General features: G+C 44.2%; 1 protein-coding gene across 1 annotated transcript in view; it reads left to right on the top strand.

The window, feature by feature from the left end:
* The window catches only part of LOC8032364 (MAM and LDL-receptor class A domain-containing protein 1), a 235,723-nt gene that overhangs the window by 191,734 nt on the left and 27,714 nt on the right, over nt 1–16,275 (top strand). Inside the window, exons 49-54 of the mRNA XM_040206373.3 lie at nt 50–306; nt 3,510–3,600; nt 6,879–6,992; nt 10,275–10,525; nt 13,771–14,002; nt 14,628–14,750. Coding sequence (XP_040062307.2) covers nt 50–306; nt 3,510–3,600; nt 6,879–6,992; nt 10,275–10,525; nt 13,771–14,002; nt 14,628–14,750 — 1,068 coding nt within the window. The remainder of the gene's footprint in view (nt 1–49; nt 307–3,509; nt 3,601–6,878; nt 6,993–10,274; nt 10,526–13,770; nt 14,003–14,627; nt 14,751–16,275) is intronic.

Genomic DNA, 16,275 nt, shown 5'->3' with positions numbered 1-16,275 from the left:
TATGCCAACACCCATCTGTGCCTAAATAATCCACTTTGTGTATCTCCAGGCCCGTACATGTACACCACGAACCACGCGACCGAGGAGGGCAGAGGCCACCTGGTGTCCAAGCGCCTAGGTGCTTCGGGTCCCGCCGGCCGCTGCTTCTCTTTCTGGTACAGCATGAGGCACCCCAACAGCGGAAGGCTCAGCCTCCTCTCCCGCTCGGAGGACAATTCCACCGAACTTCTCTGGACCAGATCTGGACCTCAGGGAAGGGCCTGGCTTATGGGATACGCAGATGCCTACTCCGACTCCTACAGCCATGTGAGGATAAGTTTAATTTAATTAAGGAATAATGAGTAATAATGATATATTAATGATGATGATGATAATGATGACTGCCATTGGCTTTTTCTAAAGGCATTCTAAATGCATATAATTTATAGGGCCTCTTCACGCTCCTCCTATACTATGATGTCAACTGATGCAATGACGTCATGTGGTAACATAACGTGATAACGACGTGAAGTCATGGTGTTACCTGATATCGCATGACCATCTGACGTGACATCAGGTCACGTCACACGATACCGTGACGCCACAGTGTCACGTAACCTCCTGGTGTCACATAACCTAAGTGTCACGCGCGTCACGGTGTCCTGTGACGTCATCCTATCAGGTGACGTTGCAAAACACCTATAAATACTACGCTTTTAGAGCACCTTTAGAATGAATTCACAGTGGCATGTGACGTCATCGAGGCCACGTGCCACAAACAAAAAAGCGCTAAGGCTGACCCTATAAATGCTATACATTTAGTAATAATATTAATAACGTTCAAGGATGAAGAATTTATTTTATTCGGTGCACGGCCTTAAGGTTTTGGTGCTGGCGCATGCAACATAAAAAGAGACAGATAGAGTGGTAAACAAAAATGTGAGGTAATAAATAAAATACAAAAAGCATAAATACAACGTTAGGATTACAATATTATTAACATAAACATAATGATAAAAATAAAAAAATGCAAGATAAATCAAGACGGAAAAATAGTATAACCAGATTTAAAAATAATAAACTGCACATATTTTTCAACAAAAAAACACAAGGCTTGTGGAAGACAAACCGAAGCTGTTCAAAAAAGTTTGTCTAACCCGAAAGCCGCAAGACGCAACACAGCAAAGGTTCACATAAAAATACCTACACGTCAAGAAGTCACCCATGGAAAACATAACATATGAATTAACGCATTAGGCGCAAATCGCGCAATATGCTGACAGCTCTCGCAGCCTCGTCAAATAAACTTTGCGAGAATAGAAATAGTCACTATACAAGGAAGAGCTTACGTGAATATAACATTAAATCACTAATTAGGAAGAAAGAAAAAAAAACTCAAAGATGAACAGTTAACATTTAATGTAAAATGCATTCTTTGGCTGCCCCTACTCCGCTCGATCTCCCCGAAGGTGGGACGAAAATATTCAAGGAAGACTGATTTTTGTAATAAAGCCGAGCTGCCTAAAATGTGAGGTAGAATTTCCTCGCTAAATTTAGCGGCGCAGTTAAGCAAACTGCTTGAAATTCAGCGGAAATTTAGCTAATGTGCAACACATAATTTAGCTGCTATATTTAGAATGGAAATTACATTACATTTTGTGGGACAATAATTCTGCCTAAAAACGTTCGTTAGGCTTGACTTTTGCACGAAACGAGAGTCGAAGAGTTCTGGCAGGAATGTATTCTACGCTCCGCTCGATTTGTGTCTATAACTAAACCGCAATAAAGATTTTGATTTAGTTGATTTCTCGACTGCCGTCGGGATTATTCGACCAAGATGAAAGGGATGCCAGACGCCCATCACCAAGATTGACCAAGATGCCAGACGCCCATCAATATACGATTTTGAAACCTCGAAAACTATTCTATCCGAATCTCGTTAGTAGCTGAAGTCGATCTAACGAGAATTAAAGACGGTGTAAAGTGACAAAATAATCCAGCGTTTTATTCATAATATCGCCTTGCGTGCTTCTCACGATCACTTCATCATATCATCTTGCGTACTTGTTATGATCATATTCTTCACAGTGTTATTTCAACATATATTTTATCCATCCCTTTTTAGATCTGTTCGTTTTCTCATCCTAAGCAAATCCCCTTTAGATGGATGTTAGAGCTATTTTCAAGTTACAAGATAAATAATTTTCTTCCGGAACTTTGACGATTCCTTTCTTGACACTAAAAAATAAGTGATTAAGAAATGCACGAGGGTTAACACTTCGCCCAGGAAAACACTAGTCAATGCCCTTATAATGCGCCTTACTAACAAAAACTGATCAAGTAACAGATCGTAGTCACCTAATAAAAAAATCATCAATAGCATGCTCTTTCGAAATATTTCAGTTTTCTCCATGCCTCCTTGGTTTAATACCACATTGCAAAGACTGTCAGACGCGCAAAAAAAAATACCAATGTTCCAACAAAGTCTAAAAAGCGTATCCGAAATTTGCCTATCTTGATACAACAAATGCACACTTGCACTTCATTTCTAAGTAGCCGGCCTCAGTTTTAAAAATTAATGAGTCACATTGAGAAAAAGTTAATATTTCTGTTTGGTTCTGGTGAGCCTATTCCATGGAATGATTTTGCAAACATCTTGAATTCCGCCTTTCTAGAAGTTTTCCACGAGGATCTTAGCACTCCATCTCCAAACTCCGGGTACCACTACACAGAAAGAAGGAAACGGATTATACCCTCTGTTCATACAAATATATTCGTGCAAAATGTTATCACAATTTGTACTCACACTCACCAGACTTCTTAGAATCCAATCAATCTTAGTTCATTCAAACATGGCTGCTGTAAACAATTTCCAGGTTAAACGCAGCAGGTTAAACGCCTTCACCTTACTCTTTATGAAAGTTTCCAAGTTTATGACTTTTTTTTCACGTTTAACCAGCCGGGATTTCAGTTTATAAAAAAGTCCTCTGAATCTCTTCGCTATCTCAAGCATTTCATCTATATCACATTTTTGTTTAATTTATTTACGAATACGTAGGTTTATCTGAGAACAAAAAGAAAAGTACGACGCAGAAAGGCTTAACAAAATAAAAACCATTAGGAACAGTAATACAACAAACTACAAAATAATATATCACGTCAAAAAGATCAAGTTCATTGGTTGCAAAATATTTTCAGAAGGATGTAACTCTCAAATTTCCAACAAATGTTTAGATTTTCGCACTATGAACAGCATTTTTGGCAACATATTCCACGCAACTATGGTCCATTCAATAAGAGACGATAGTTTGGCTTAACAAGAACATAAACACACTTCAGAGGCCGAATGTTTTGCAATTTAATGCTTGTTATCCTCAGTAAATACTATGTGTTCCATAACTCTCTAAGTTACAAAAAAAAGTAAGTGCTGACACACGCCAGACGTGGCAGCACGTAAGTGCAGACACGTCTGGCGTCATGAAGTTTAAACGAGAGCAGCGGGGCTGAATTGACGATTTTTTTTTCTTTAGTTTGTGCTGGAGGCTGTTCTACCTGGATCCACACCTGCGGTTATTGCAGTGGATCACATCGACGTTAGGGGTGGAGAGTGCAAGAACAAAGGTATGACTGAACCCTGTTCATTGTTAGGGCTATGGTTACTCAGTTTTTGTCGTGTTTATCGGGGCATGTCAAGTTAACACGTACTTTCAATATAATCGTAAGTAGATAAATAAGCTTCACAGTGCATCAAGGGAGACATCGCTGTTCCTCAGCTTTATTTCAACGTATGTCACGTCGCAGGCAGCGCTACGCAATGATAGGGCCTATTAAGCAACACCTACCTGGCCTCCCAAATTTAGATCATTTCGTTGGCTTAGTGCATTTCGAACTTCGGTGGAATTTAATAGCGCTACTCACGCAGCAGATGTCTTTTTGCTACTGGAATCTCACTCCCATTGGCTGACGTAAACGATCATGTGACCAAAAGGAGAGCAAACCTAGCGCAGCTCAAACACGCTGCGAATTCTGTCTCCCCAATTTCTCAGTCTGATTAGCCTACATCCATTTCTACGAATTGATGAAATTCATAGAACAATGTTATTCCTTCGCAAAGTCGTTTGTGCCATTTCATATTACTGAATCCTGACAGCACTCGACATACAGAAGAACCTTTCTGAAATTCAATCTCACGACTTTGATTTCTACGGTGATCTGAGGAATGTTATCTGTGCCATACTAATGGCACCTTTCTGGTTGTTGATAAAGGGAGACGTTGAAGACGCCCTTAAAGGGATACTGAAGCGAAACTTGAAATACACCTATTATGGTCAGAAATAGGTTCAATATGATCAATGATATTCATAAATCATAATCGCGCGTTTGTATTTTGAACGGATGGCTATATTTTTCTGCCTAAGGGGCCCGATTAGGCGCGCGCTCAAAAATCGGCAATCGGAGAGCGCGATGCGTCTTGGGATATTGGGCGCATTCGTGACGTCACTTGTGCCCGACGGGAAAGGCTACGGCGTGGATGTTGTGGTTACGAGCGTTGCCACTTGGTGGCGCGTCGACGATTTACGACCTGTGACAACGTGGCCGTTTGAGATGTGCAAGGGCTGCACGCACGCTGCAACACGGCAAGTCTGCAACCACGGCAGCACTGACAAAACCAGCTCTGAGGCCGAATTCTCAAAACGAACTCATGACGAAAAAAGTGCGTACGACAAATTTGAGAGAAAACCCGTACTCTCGAAACGGAATTGTCGTAACTTTTGCGCAGGTTACGACAGAATCCTACGACAGCTCCGAAGCTGTCTTACGCACTTTTTACCATCAAATCAACAAGGCCGACAGCGTCGCTCAGTTACTTGGTAGCGGCCACCAACAGACATTTATTTTTCTACGTGCTCTTCTCGTGCGTCCCGACTTCAACCAGCAAGGAAAAAGGAAGGAGTACTTAAAACAGACCACGACGATCGAGAACGCAGGATCCACAAACACACGAGAAGAGCTACAACGGCCACGATTCTGCCGACCGAGCGAGCTCGGCAGAATGTAGTAGGCCTAGCAGCAACATCGACTCGGCGCACCGTTGCTCCGGCGGTCCTTGGCCAAGACCGTCTGTCCATGACCGGCTGGCCTGCTGAATGGAATATGCCCGCGCGACCCTTGTGGACCCTTCCCGGATGAGTAGTTTGATCCCTGAACTAAATTTCAGAGGTCAATATTTTCCCCTTGTCATCTCGATCTCCTTGTTTTCCGAGACAGCGGTGACGAACGCTGTCGTCGAAAAGGGACTCTCATTGATTCTATCTCCTTGTTTTGTGTGATATAGAGCTCAAATAAACGCCATGCGGATTACCTTCGCAACTCGGTATGTACACTCTGTTATTAGTATGCCATTTTTATTCTGACACGACGCTACGTCACTGTCGAGCTATAGCAGTTCGTGGGAGCTACGCGATGTCGGTCTAACCTTTCTTTGCCGAGTGTCATGTCAGTATCGAGTTGCAATCGTAAAAGATCGGTCCAGAAGCGCTTACCAAAACGCGGTCTAACAGGGCGAATCCAGCACTTCGATCAAACGCGCGTGTCCGCTCCGAGTGTGAACAGGTATTTGCGTGGCTCTTGCTGACACCCTCGTAGTTCAAACATATCCTTTTTAACGTCGGCTCACAGCTCGCGACTCGCAGGAACTAATACCGGCAGTGCCAGAAGCATGCTCGGGTCGCGTCGTGCAACAACGAGAACGAGCTCACTGTGGCCAACTGCGCTTTGGCTTTCTCCGCCAAGGCTTTGCAAACGTGTTCAGGCCTAGGCGAATTCTGCCGGCACGCCGTATAGCCGCAGAACGGCGCTGCTCCTATGCCACAAGTGATGTCACGAGAACTTCCCCCCATCCACCAGATGAGAATTTGAAATCGTTTAATTATGTTTAAAATTAGTTCTCCTGTGTTTTACAGCGCGATATTTATATTTTTCCAAGGTGGTGCCTGTCCCTAGCCCATATTTATGCAACAAGATCGGCGCTAAAATTTCGTTTCACTACCCCTTTAAGCGGAGTATGTGCTGCCTTTATATTCGGGACATTAGTGCCATACGACGTAGTAAATGAATATAAGAGTTACGTAAGCGTTCAATTATAACTCGGTTCCAGACAATATATTAAGGGGCACGCAAACGGCGCAAAAGCCCCTTGATGTGCATAATTTTATGAAGCCGTCTATGTGCGTTGGTGCTTTTTTTTGACCCGTTGTGTATTATTTTTTGCCTTAGAAACTCAGAGCTCCAGAGAAAATTAAAGAATGATAATTAAGACTGCTTACGTGTAGGAATGCGAAAGCATTCCTACACGCAGTGCATTCCTACAAGCAGCGCGCCACGTTTTTCTTTTTCACACGGCGCTCCAGCGGTGACATCACGCTACCCCACTGCGCAGGCGTGGCACAACCGCCGGCTCCACGGTTTCCGTGACGATTCATCCGCGTTGCTGTGCTTTTCTTTCTGTTTTATTTCTGAGGCACGTCGGCTTTGACCTTGAGCGCCCCGCCGGCTTCCGTGACGAAGCATCTGCGTTTCTCTGCTTTTGGTCAATGGGACTTTAGGTGCCGATGCGCTCAGCCATTGGGAACTTGGCTGCCGACTGCAGACAACGCCGGCTTCACTCCGTGGGACAGTTAATGCTTTCACATAAAAATAGTTCTTTGCAGGACATATTGTCGTCCTGCATTGACCTTTAAAAGTAGTGGCACCCAATAAAATACTCTATGTTTATTACTGCCATTGTATGGCAAATTTAAACTGCTATTGGAGCCACTGGATTGCACTGAATTTCGGACAGCGTCCATTATGCATTGCCTTTCAAGTTTTAATGACCATTATCTCTCTTTCTGAACTAGTGGTGTGCGACTTTGAATACAACTTGTGCGGCTGGACCCTACACGACTGGGAAATCAACAGGGGAAACACGATCCCGAAACCAAGTACTGATCACACAACAGAAACAGGTTCAGGTACGTAATTTTGGGGGAAAGGGGAACATGCCTTGTCTCCCATGACCCCAAATTGAATCACAAAATTCCTATAAATTAATGTATCAATATGGTTGCATTCGATATATTCACACTGATTTCCAGTACTCAGCTGCCGCAGATGTGAGAATAAACAGAATTGATCACGCCAGCAGAACAACGGGTTCTAATTCCAGAACCCATATTTTGAGCCTAGATCAAACGATAGGCACCCTTTTATTGATGGTATATAAAGTTTTCTGAAGAGAGGATTTTAGAACGCTAGAAAAATTACCAATTTTAGTATTTTTAATACAAATTTGGGTAACTCCTGACTTGAAAATTTATAAGGATTTTAAATAAACTTTCTATAGTATTTGACATAATCGTTAGTGTTTTATCATTATTTTTATTATCTTCAATGAAAAGCCCTTCTTCACTCTGGAATTACTTAATTATAAAGGGCTGTTTAAAGAGGACACATCAGATAAAATGTACGGCATTTACTGTTGAGAAAGTAAAGTTTTCCCCCATTTTCGGTGCGCTTTCAAAATTATTGTTGTTGTTATTGTTGTTTTTTGTGAAAGCTACTTTTTGTTTGCGTCCTTGGCCAGAGGCTTGGAGCGTGCATGTCACGTGAATATGGACAGCCACTCAAACGCTCTGCTGGCCGTCGCCAAGACTTCCCCTGTAATTGTCACTCCCCAAACTCCACGAAAATAAAATAAAAGACGACAGCGAGGAGGCGAGGTGGAAATCTGTGGTCTTTGCGCAGTTGATATTCTCACTGAAAACGTGAAAGCTCGCCTAAACTTTGGCACTTCAAAAAAGAAGCGCGTCTTTTTTTTTTTTTTTTTTTCGTGTTTGACTTTTTTTTTTTTTTTTGGACAGCCCTTAAGAGGCTTAAGAGAAGATTAATCTCACATTATTTTTTGAGATATGATTTCGAACAATCCTTGCTACTTAGACAGGACATGAAGTAACTTCTATACTCCGTTTCACCTTATGTCGTACCGCAGCGAAGGCTAGAAGTGCGAGCTCAGAGCGTTGGCAGCTGGCCTTAATGCACGAGAGCTTGTGCCGCCAAGATGTGCCGTAGAGTAAGGAGCTCGCGTTTGTAGCCTTTCCTGCGGTACATCATAAGGTGAAACAGAGTATAGTTGTCGTTTAAATCTAGAGCAAACTTGTATGCTCAATATACACGGGAAAAATAGATGCATTACAGCCCGGCGAAACGGTCGTACCTGGGTGCTCCATGCATCCTTACCTTGTGAATCCATCGCCTTTCTTGCTTCGCTTCGCTCGTGCCTCTGGTTTCGTTCGCAGTGACATCGTCCTCTAATCTTTGCTTATAAAACGTTTAACAGCGCGATTTATCGCTTTCACGCCAAAATAGCGACAACAAAAAAGGTGGAAACATTGCACACCTCTGGAGGAAAGATACTTTCCACAGGCACGGCATTTTCCGTGTCCGGGCTCCTAGCTCATCGTCTCAGTCACGATGTCCTGTATTTTTTTAAATATGTCCTACTATCTAGCCAACGTTTATACATTTCTCCAACTAGAACTCTCGGATGTGCAGTCACTGATACGTTGTAGATATTGCTAAGTGAATATTCGCACAGCGGCTGTCTAAATAGAAGCCTATGCCTTGTTCCAGAAACTACAAGGCTTATTTTTGTATTCTACGGTCGGAGCAGTCAATACCCTTTTTGTGGGTAATTGCGTCGTCTGCTCACTGCGCTTGACGGAAGATGGGGACATAAGTCATTTATCGTTATCTCGGTCGTCTCCGAGTACGACCGCCCTTGAATTTAACGAGCTTGTCTCTTTTTACAGGAACAGAGTTACGCCTTAAGATTGTACAAGGAAAAATTCGCCAGCTAATGGTAAAAAGAACGTACTACACAGAGGAAAAAAAGATGACAGGTAGAATGAAAGAGCACTGAGTCCCAACTGATTTATTTTGAAAGTGGAGAAAAAAGAGGCCTCAGAAATTTACTCCACGTGAAAGCAAAGGAGGAAAGAAAAATGAAAAGAAAGATAATATAGGCTAGGTATGATTCATTTCAGCAAGCATAGGAATGGAAGACGAAGCTTTAGAAAGGAAAAAGGAAAGTAGAAAAGCAAAGATAAAATGATGAAAGAAGGGGAGACGATTACTAAAAAGGCAATTTGTTGACACCAGGCCGGCCAAAATCACTCGTCGTTGGCGTTTGCTAAGAAGGCCAGCTCCTTCGTACTCAGCTTCAGAGGGGAATGCCTCACCCATTTCTAGCCTAACTTTTCGTTTGAAAGGCCTCAAAGATCTCTTGAGTAGTCCGATCTTGGTATTTCCCGAGAATAGTTGTGTCACAAAAGATCGGTGCGCACTCGGAGGACAGACAGGGCAAGCCGGTGCCCTCCTACTGTGGCGTGAATGATGCGTCTTTCAGTGTGCCTTAAATAGAAACCGCCACACGTTAAGGGGATCTTATAAACTACCCTTTCTCTGCATGAAACAAACTTGTTCTTGCGTTTCTTCTGGCATGAGGTTCGTGACCAGCTGTCAAATACGGAGCCCACCTTTGCACAGAACTTAGCTAATCTTTGGGGGCTCAGTGAGCACTACTGGAGCATCATACCTGTTGGCTTCTTGTTTCGAATTATGTGACAGTTTATGCAAATAAACTGTCTCACCAAGACTACTACCGGGCGTTTTTTTTGTTTTTGTTTTTTTTTTTCCTTTGGTGCTGTTATACCATTTCTTTATTTTTCTTTTTTTTTGTCTTTCTAGGGATTTGTTTTCCCTTCATATTTTCGCTGAAATCAACCATACCTAGCATATATTATTTTCTTTATTTTTTTTCTCTTTTTCTTAGCTTTCACGTGGGGTTAATTTCTGAAACATTTTTTTCTCCTCTTTCAAAGTAGATCACTCAGAAGTCAGCGCTCTTTCGTTCTACCCGTATTTTGCCTTCCTCCGTGCTCTGTGCGCCGTTCTGCCATGTTGGATCACCAATTAGCTCAAATTGCTACTTTACTCTATCACCTAAGTTCACATTTGGTACAAGTCTTAATCTTCAATGTCCAGGTGGCAATTTGTCTGTTTTTTCTTACTCCGTAAGAAACATAGTGACCGTTCGATGGACCTTATACAATTGATATAGTTTGTATTTGTTCTATTGTATTTATTGGACAAAGGACATAGGAATTTTTTTGTTGCAATTCGTTTCTTGTAGAAAAACGAAACATCCCCCTTTTTGTAGACGAAGCACACAGGTTGAAACTGCGCCTCTACCCCAGGTAAATATGCTCGCCTGGCAAAGTCTTACGGTCGCCTGGTGAGCCCCGAAGTGCGCGTCCCGCCGTCTGCTGGACGCTGCGTCAAGTTCTGGTACTACCTGTCCGGCGGAGACGGGGAACAGCTGAACGTCAGCCGCGTGACAGACTTTCAGCGCGAGGAACCCATCTGGAGCGTCCTGGCCTCTCAAGTGCCTTCCATGACGTGGCTCTCCGGATCCGTCGACCTGCTGGGACACCAGGGACCTCTCGCGGTGAGCCATCTCTCTCCTGTACTATCGGGTACGAAGGAAATGCGAACGGAGGAGGCGGTCCAGCTGGGTTCCAGCTGGACCCAGCTGGATCCAGCTGGAATCCAGCTGGACCACCTCATTTACAGTTCCATAATCCAGCTGGAAGTGGACTGATTTTCGCCTAGGGCACGTTACCGAAAACAAGTAACGAAATAGCGTTACATTTTTCTGAAAGAATAAGCACAGGGACGGACGACAGACGTTTGTTCGTCAAAATATTACGTGTTACTGAGATTCGTTACCGTCCTCCAAATGTAACGAAATATCGTTATTGTTACTTCCAAAAACTAATTATCGTTACCTTCGCATTAATAAATTTTGATAGCTGTGGTCCTTTCTTCGTGAGGCTCTGCGGATTTTCGATGAATTCGACGATGTTGAGATCAAAATCAGTTGCTGCTAGGAAGTAAATAGCTTTATATACATGCTATGGGAATATAGAGCAAGTTTATCCGAATAAAGAAGGGAACTTTCTTAACCCTTTGCGAACCTTCTCCGCGGCTACTCGTGGTGAGGCCTGCCAACCTAGCTCCAGAAAAGAACGATGCACAGGAAACAACGCTTGATGCTGACATCATTTTCCTCCGACGCTATTCGTTAGATCCAACATCACTTCGTCTTTTTCCTTTTCATTCGTTGACCCTAACGACAGGTATCAAGTTCTTGCCACACGGATGTACAATATTACCATGTAGAATAAGTTCACACGGATGTACAATATTACCACGTAGAATAAGTTCACACCAATGAAACTTAGCCACCTGGGCCCGTTTGCTCCAAGCGCTAACCGCGGCTAAAGTTAGCCGCAGTACCTAGGAGAGGGATTTTTTTCAATCACGTGACTGGCTCGGTAGGGATGCGGGGAAACATGGCGGTGCCCCAGTGAGCGAGCGCCGCTCGCTTTGAAACTGATATGTCGTTGTAGCTGAAATATCGTGCGCGTTAGTCAGCAACGAATGGTGCAGGAGGCTTTCGCTTTGCTTTACCTCACTTAAACCGCAAAGCATGGGCAATGACATCACCGCATTTTTTAGATAGTTTTTCGATTCTGGGCATTCCTAAGCCTAAATGAACGCGATAATTGTCGGCAGGGCAACGTCTTTGGAAAGCGGATTGTTGATAGCACACAAAAGCAGACAGCGTCCCAACAGGCCTTTTTCTAAATTATCCAAGCACCGAGGTGCATGCTACGACTGTAGTTCAACGCGTTGCATGTGCTGGCGTCTGCAGTAGTAACCGTTCTAAAGCAAAAAGTATAAAACAAATTTTGCCTTGCACGCACGTTCGTTAAAGGCTTATCATGATTTTTTACTTCGAATCTTTTATAAGATGAAGGCCAGCGCGCGTGGACCGTAGAATTACACTTCCAGCGTTCTCCTCGCGATGCTCGGATAATTTAGAAGAAAGTCTGTTGGGACGCTGTCAGCTTTTGTGTGGCCGATTGAGTCAAGGCAATCCGCTTTCCAAAGACGTTGCCATGCCGACAATTATCGCGTTCATTTAGGCTAAGGAATGCCCAGAATCGAAGCTATCTAAAAAATGCGGCGATGTCATTGCCCATGCTTTGAAGCAAAGCGAAAGCCTCCGCACTATTCGTTGCTGACTAACGCGCCCGATATTGCAGCTACAACGACATATTTCCAAAGCGAGCGGCGCTCACTCACCGGGGCGCCGCCATGTTTGCCCGCATCCCTACCGAGCCCAGTCACGTGATTTCAAAATCCTTCTCCTAGGTACTGCGGCTAACTTTAGCCGCAGTTAGTGCTTCGAGCAAACGGGCCCTGGTCATCGTTCAGTTCAATTTACTCCCACTGATACGGGCTAGGAACACATTGTACACCTTAAATTTGAGCATAAGGAATGTTCATGTTGGCCAATATATATTACTATGAGCTCTTCAAAATTAGGCAGATGCGCAGCGACGGGCGTACTGTTACACCACATGCAGCCAAGACTCCCTTACAAAACCTTCCAACATTTAATAACTGCAACTCAATAAATGAGTGCATTTACAAAAATAATGTAAAATTAACCCTACTTTATGTTCAGTCTCTTCCTTGTTAGTTTTATTGATTGCGTTTATTCGGCGATTGCAATTATAACAGCCTTCGAAACAGTTATACGCAAAAAAGCATCAACAAGTCAATTGTGAAATAGACCGAGCGTACCACGATGCCTGAACGGGCCGCCAAAACTGGAAGAGACGGAGCAAGAGAACATGACAGGAAGTTGATATAATGCCGGTGGTGCCCTCGGAGATCTGTGGGTACTTTCTTAAACTCTCATCTAATGTTTCGCTGCCTATAAAAAAACAAAAATTGTGGTGGCTTAGCATTGGTATGCATGCCAGGATATACGGAGCGTGAGCTTATGCGCACAAAGTGAGAGGCGCTATCAAGCGGCTCCGGTAGAGCGTCACACTTGGCTACTGCGCAACGGAGGCGCACAGCTGGGCACGCGGCAGCGCCAGTGCGTCTGCCGCGGCTATGACATCACTCCTCTGGAATGCGCAGACCGGCGAGGCGGGCGCGGCGGCGGCGGCTCCGGCACGCCAGCTGTGTGCCGTGTGACGTCACTGCTCCTCGCGCATGCGCAGCACGGAGCACGGCTCATTATGCGAGCCACGCGAAACTGCTCAACCTCGGCCAGTGTAGCTCACGCTACAAAAAGTTTTTTTTTTTTTCAAGTTTTCTTTTATTTATTACGTTTTTTGTTTTTGATTTTTACTGTTAGCTCAGAATTGCTGATACAGGGTGGATTTAGAGTATTCAATACAACATAAAGCAAAGTGTACCTCTTGGAGAAATGTTTTGGGCACATGCACAAGAGTTGAGGCACAGTTAACTTACTCAGGACCGACAATAATAATTTAAAAAAAAAACAATAATTTAACCCTCTTTTCCCAGCCCCTCAACACATCAACATACCCCACTAAGAACCAGATAAAAAAAGAGCCAACCATTTTTTTCTCGTTGTTTTCGCAAATGCAAAAATTAGAGGGGATTTGTTCGCTTCATGACTGTAGTGTGACGCTGCGTTCAAGATGATTCCCTCTCGTCTGCCGCTCCTCCTCTCCCTTTTACGGCAACCTGGTTGTTCATTGCTCTTGCGCCGAAAGCACTGGCTTTGCCCCTATAGAGGCGACTATGACCGAACAAATTCAAATTACCATCTTCATGTTTAACACCCTTCTTTTCTTACCAAAGGTTGCATTCACGGGAACCACATCCGGCGATCACGATACGGCAGTTGCCGTGGACGACATTCAAATCCACCAGGAATCCTGCCCTCCTGCCGGAAGCTGCCAGTTCGAGGAAGACTTCTGCAACTGGGGGAACTCTGCGAGCCACAGCGGTGCAATGCAGTGGTACCGCAACAGTGGCGCCACCATGACCCCTGGGGGTCCCTCTGTCGACCACACTCTCAACACTCTGGAAGGTGAGGATTCTGACCACTGGACGTTTCTGAAACCTATTTATTCGTGGGTCCTCTCGTTTCAAGCCGGCTACACAAATATAAATTTCTGAAGCAACATAAACATATTATTTTTACACGTAGATACTTATTTCGCGACTGGACGCGGAGTTTGACGATAGGGGTTGCGATTACAGACGACTTCGTATTTGTTAAGCCTGTTAAAAACAAAGATGGGAGAAATTCTTTCCCGATATTGACACGTACAGTCCTAATGGGAAGTGTGCGGTTCGCTTCGTGGCTGCGTCGTCTACTGGCATACATAATTTCTGTAGGAGGCTGCGCGTTGTTGTACGTGGAAATTACCTTCCGCATCATGAACTGGTCGAGATGTAATGGATTTATGTCAAACTTTCCCAAAGTACGCACTAACTTACTCGCATCTCGCAATACTCTTCTCTCTCACTCCTTAAAATACAGGGAAGTGCTAGTTTTCGCAATTGTACACGACCGTTTTTTTTTTTTGTTTTTTTTTTTATTAAAGCTTATGTTATTTGGTATTGTCTTTCACAATTCGAATCCAGTCAATATTGCTTAGAGTTAACGTTCTCAAAGTTTCCATGAAACAAAATCTTATTATATTTTGCAGGAATCTATTTGCTCCTTGACTCTCAAGATCTATCCGTGCTTCAAAATGGCTACCTAGATAGTGAACTGCTCAGCTATGGACCTGATGCTTGTTTCCGTATGTTCTACCAAATGGCCCAAGGAAGTGAGTACACGTTGTGATATGTAATCCAACACATTGATCTGCCATTTTCAATATTACCTAATGTTTTTGTCGTATCGTAGATCATTTTATTGTTATGGCATTGGAAGAGTAGAAGAGTATGGAAGGTGTTTTGTTGGTCGTTCATATTTTATGTAACGGAAAATATCTGTTTAGTATTACAGTTTCAAAAGACAAACAATTCGTGCATTTTTCTGCGATGACAATTGTCGCTATAAATTTTGAGTGTTGTAGCCCTGCTTAAAAGAAACCTCACGAATCTTCTCTATATGCTGAATGGTGTAGTGAGCCACCAAGTATGAAGCCACCGGAAGTAGGCGGCTTGTCCCGGAAGTAGGCGGCTTGTCCCGGAAGTGAGCGTTTGACAAGCTATCTGTCCATTCCCAGCGTTCCTTCGAACACAGTCCAAGGCGCTGGATTTTTTTTCTGGATATCTTAAGAGAGCATGTGCATTGCGCAAAAACAGCACCTGCAAACCCGAGAAACCTTCCTGAAAACCGTTTGCTCCATATACTTTTTGAGATTCTAGTTGGTTCAGTGTGCATGACCCACTTCAAATGCCGAATTCTCGAGCTTCAATGCTAGGGTGGATTCTTAAACCCCCTCAAAAACACAGAAGACCATGGACCAACTGAGTACACTTAAAAAATCAGCTGACGTCCGACCTCCTTTCCTTCATCGACCCCCCTCCCCCCTCCCCCCTTCCCCGCACACAAACACACGTCATCACAAGTGGATCCACGCAGTGAAGCCTAGATTCCGTCAGCATCGCTACCAGCGCGTATCGCTCTCGTCGAACTTGGGCGTGTTTGCCGCTTGGGGTGGTTCCGCTAATGATGATGTCATGCGCAGGCCTTTTCCTCCAGGTGGTAAGGTGGTATTGATGCAGCACCCTCTAGTAGGGATCAGTGGAACCCGTACGACACATATTACATTGCAGCCCCTGACCTACACTGCGCTGTTAATGGGGTATCCACACGAAGGAGAAATCCGCTCCTTTCCTCCGCGGAGCGCGCATCACGTGAGATATACGTCATCCCTTTTTGACGCCTCGCAGCGCCGTTCTCCCGTTCTCCTCCGTGGCGGAGGCGCGGAGGCTTCGTGCTGTAAGCACGAAAGCTCCGCAGGTGCACGCGGCGGAGCCGGGGACGGAGTTTTCCGGGTTGCTGACGTCACGACATCCGTCCGCGGAGTTCTCCTTCGTGTGGATACCCCTTAAAAGAAAAGGAGTGCGCTTTGACACCGCGTGATTTGTTGCACGAGCCACCAGATGAAAGACAACAAAGGCTAGAACGGACAGTCAACTGATGGAGCTGGTCGGTTCCTTCAACGTCGAATATCTTCTGCAACGTGTGTACATAAATATGTGGTTGTCCTAAGAGAGGCACGTAACATATCCGTGCCATCCAGCCTTAATTTACTATAAAGGCTGGATGGTGAAGGGAACGGTCATCGCGGTCCTAGCAGAATTCCCTAAATTAAAGGGTACCAACGATGTACATAACTA

The sequence above is a fragment of the Ixodes scapularis genome, unplaced genomic scaffold (genome assembly GCF_016920785.2).
Source record: "Ixodes scapularis isolate PalLabHiFi unplaced genomic scaffold, ASM1692078v2 PGA_scaffold6__148_contigs__length_123643588, whole genome shotgun sequence".
Lineage (NCBI taxonomy): Eukaryota > Metazoa > Arthropoda > Arachnida > Ixodida > Ixodidae > Ixodes > Ixodes scapularis.
The sequence above is the reverse complement of the archived record's forward strand: the minus strand, read 5'-3'. Positions and strand labels throughout refer to the sequence as shown.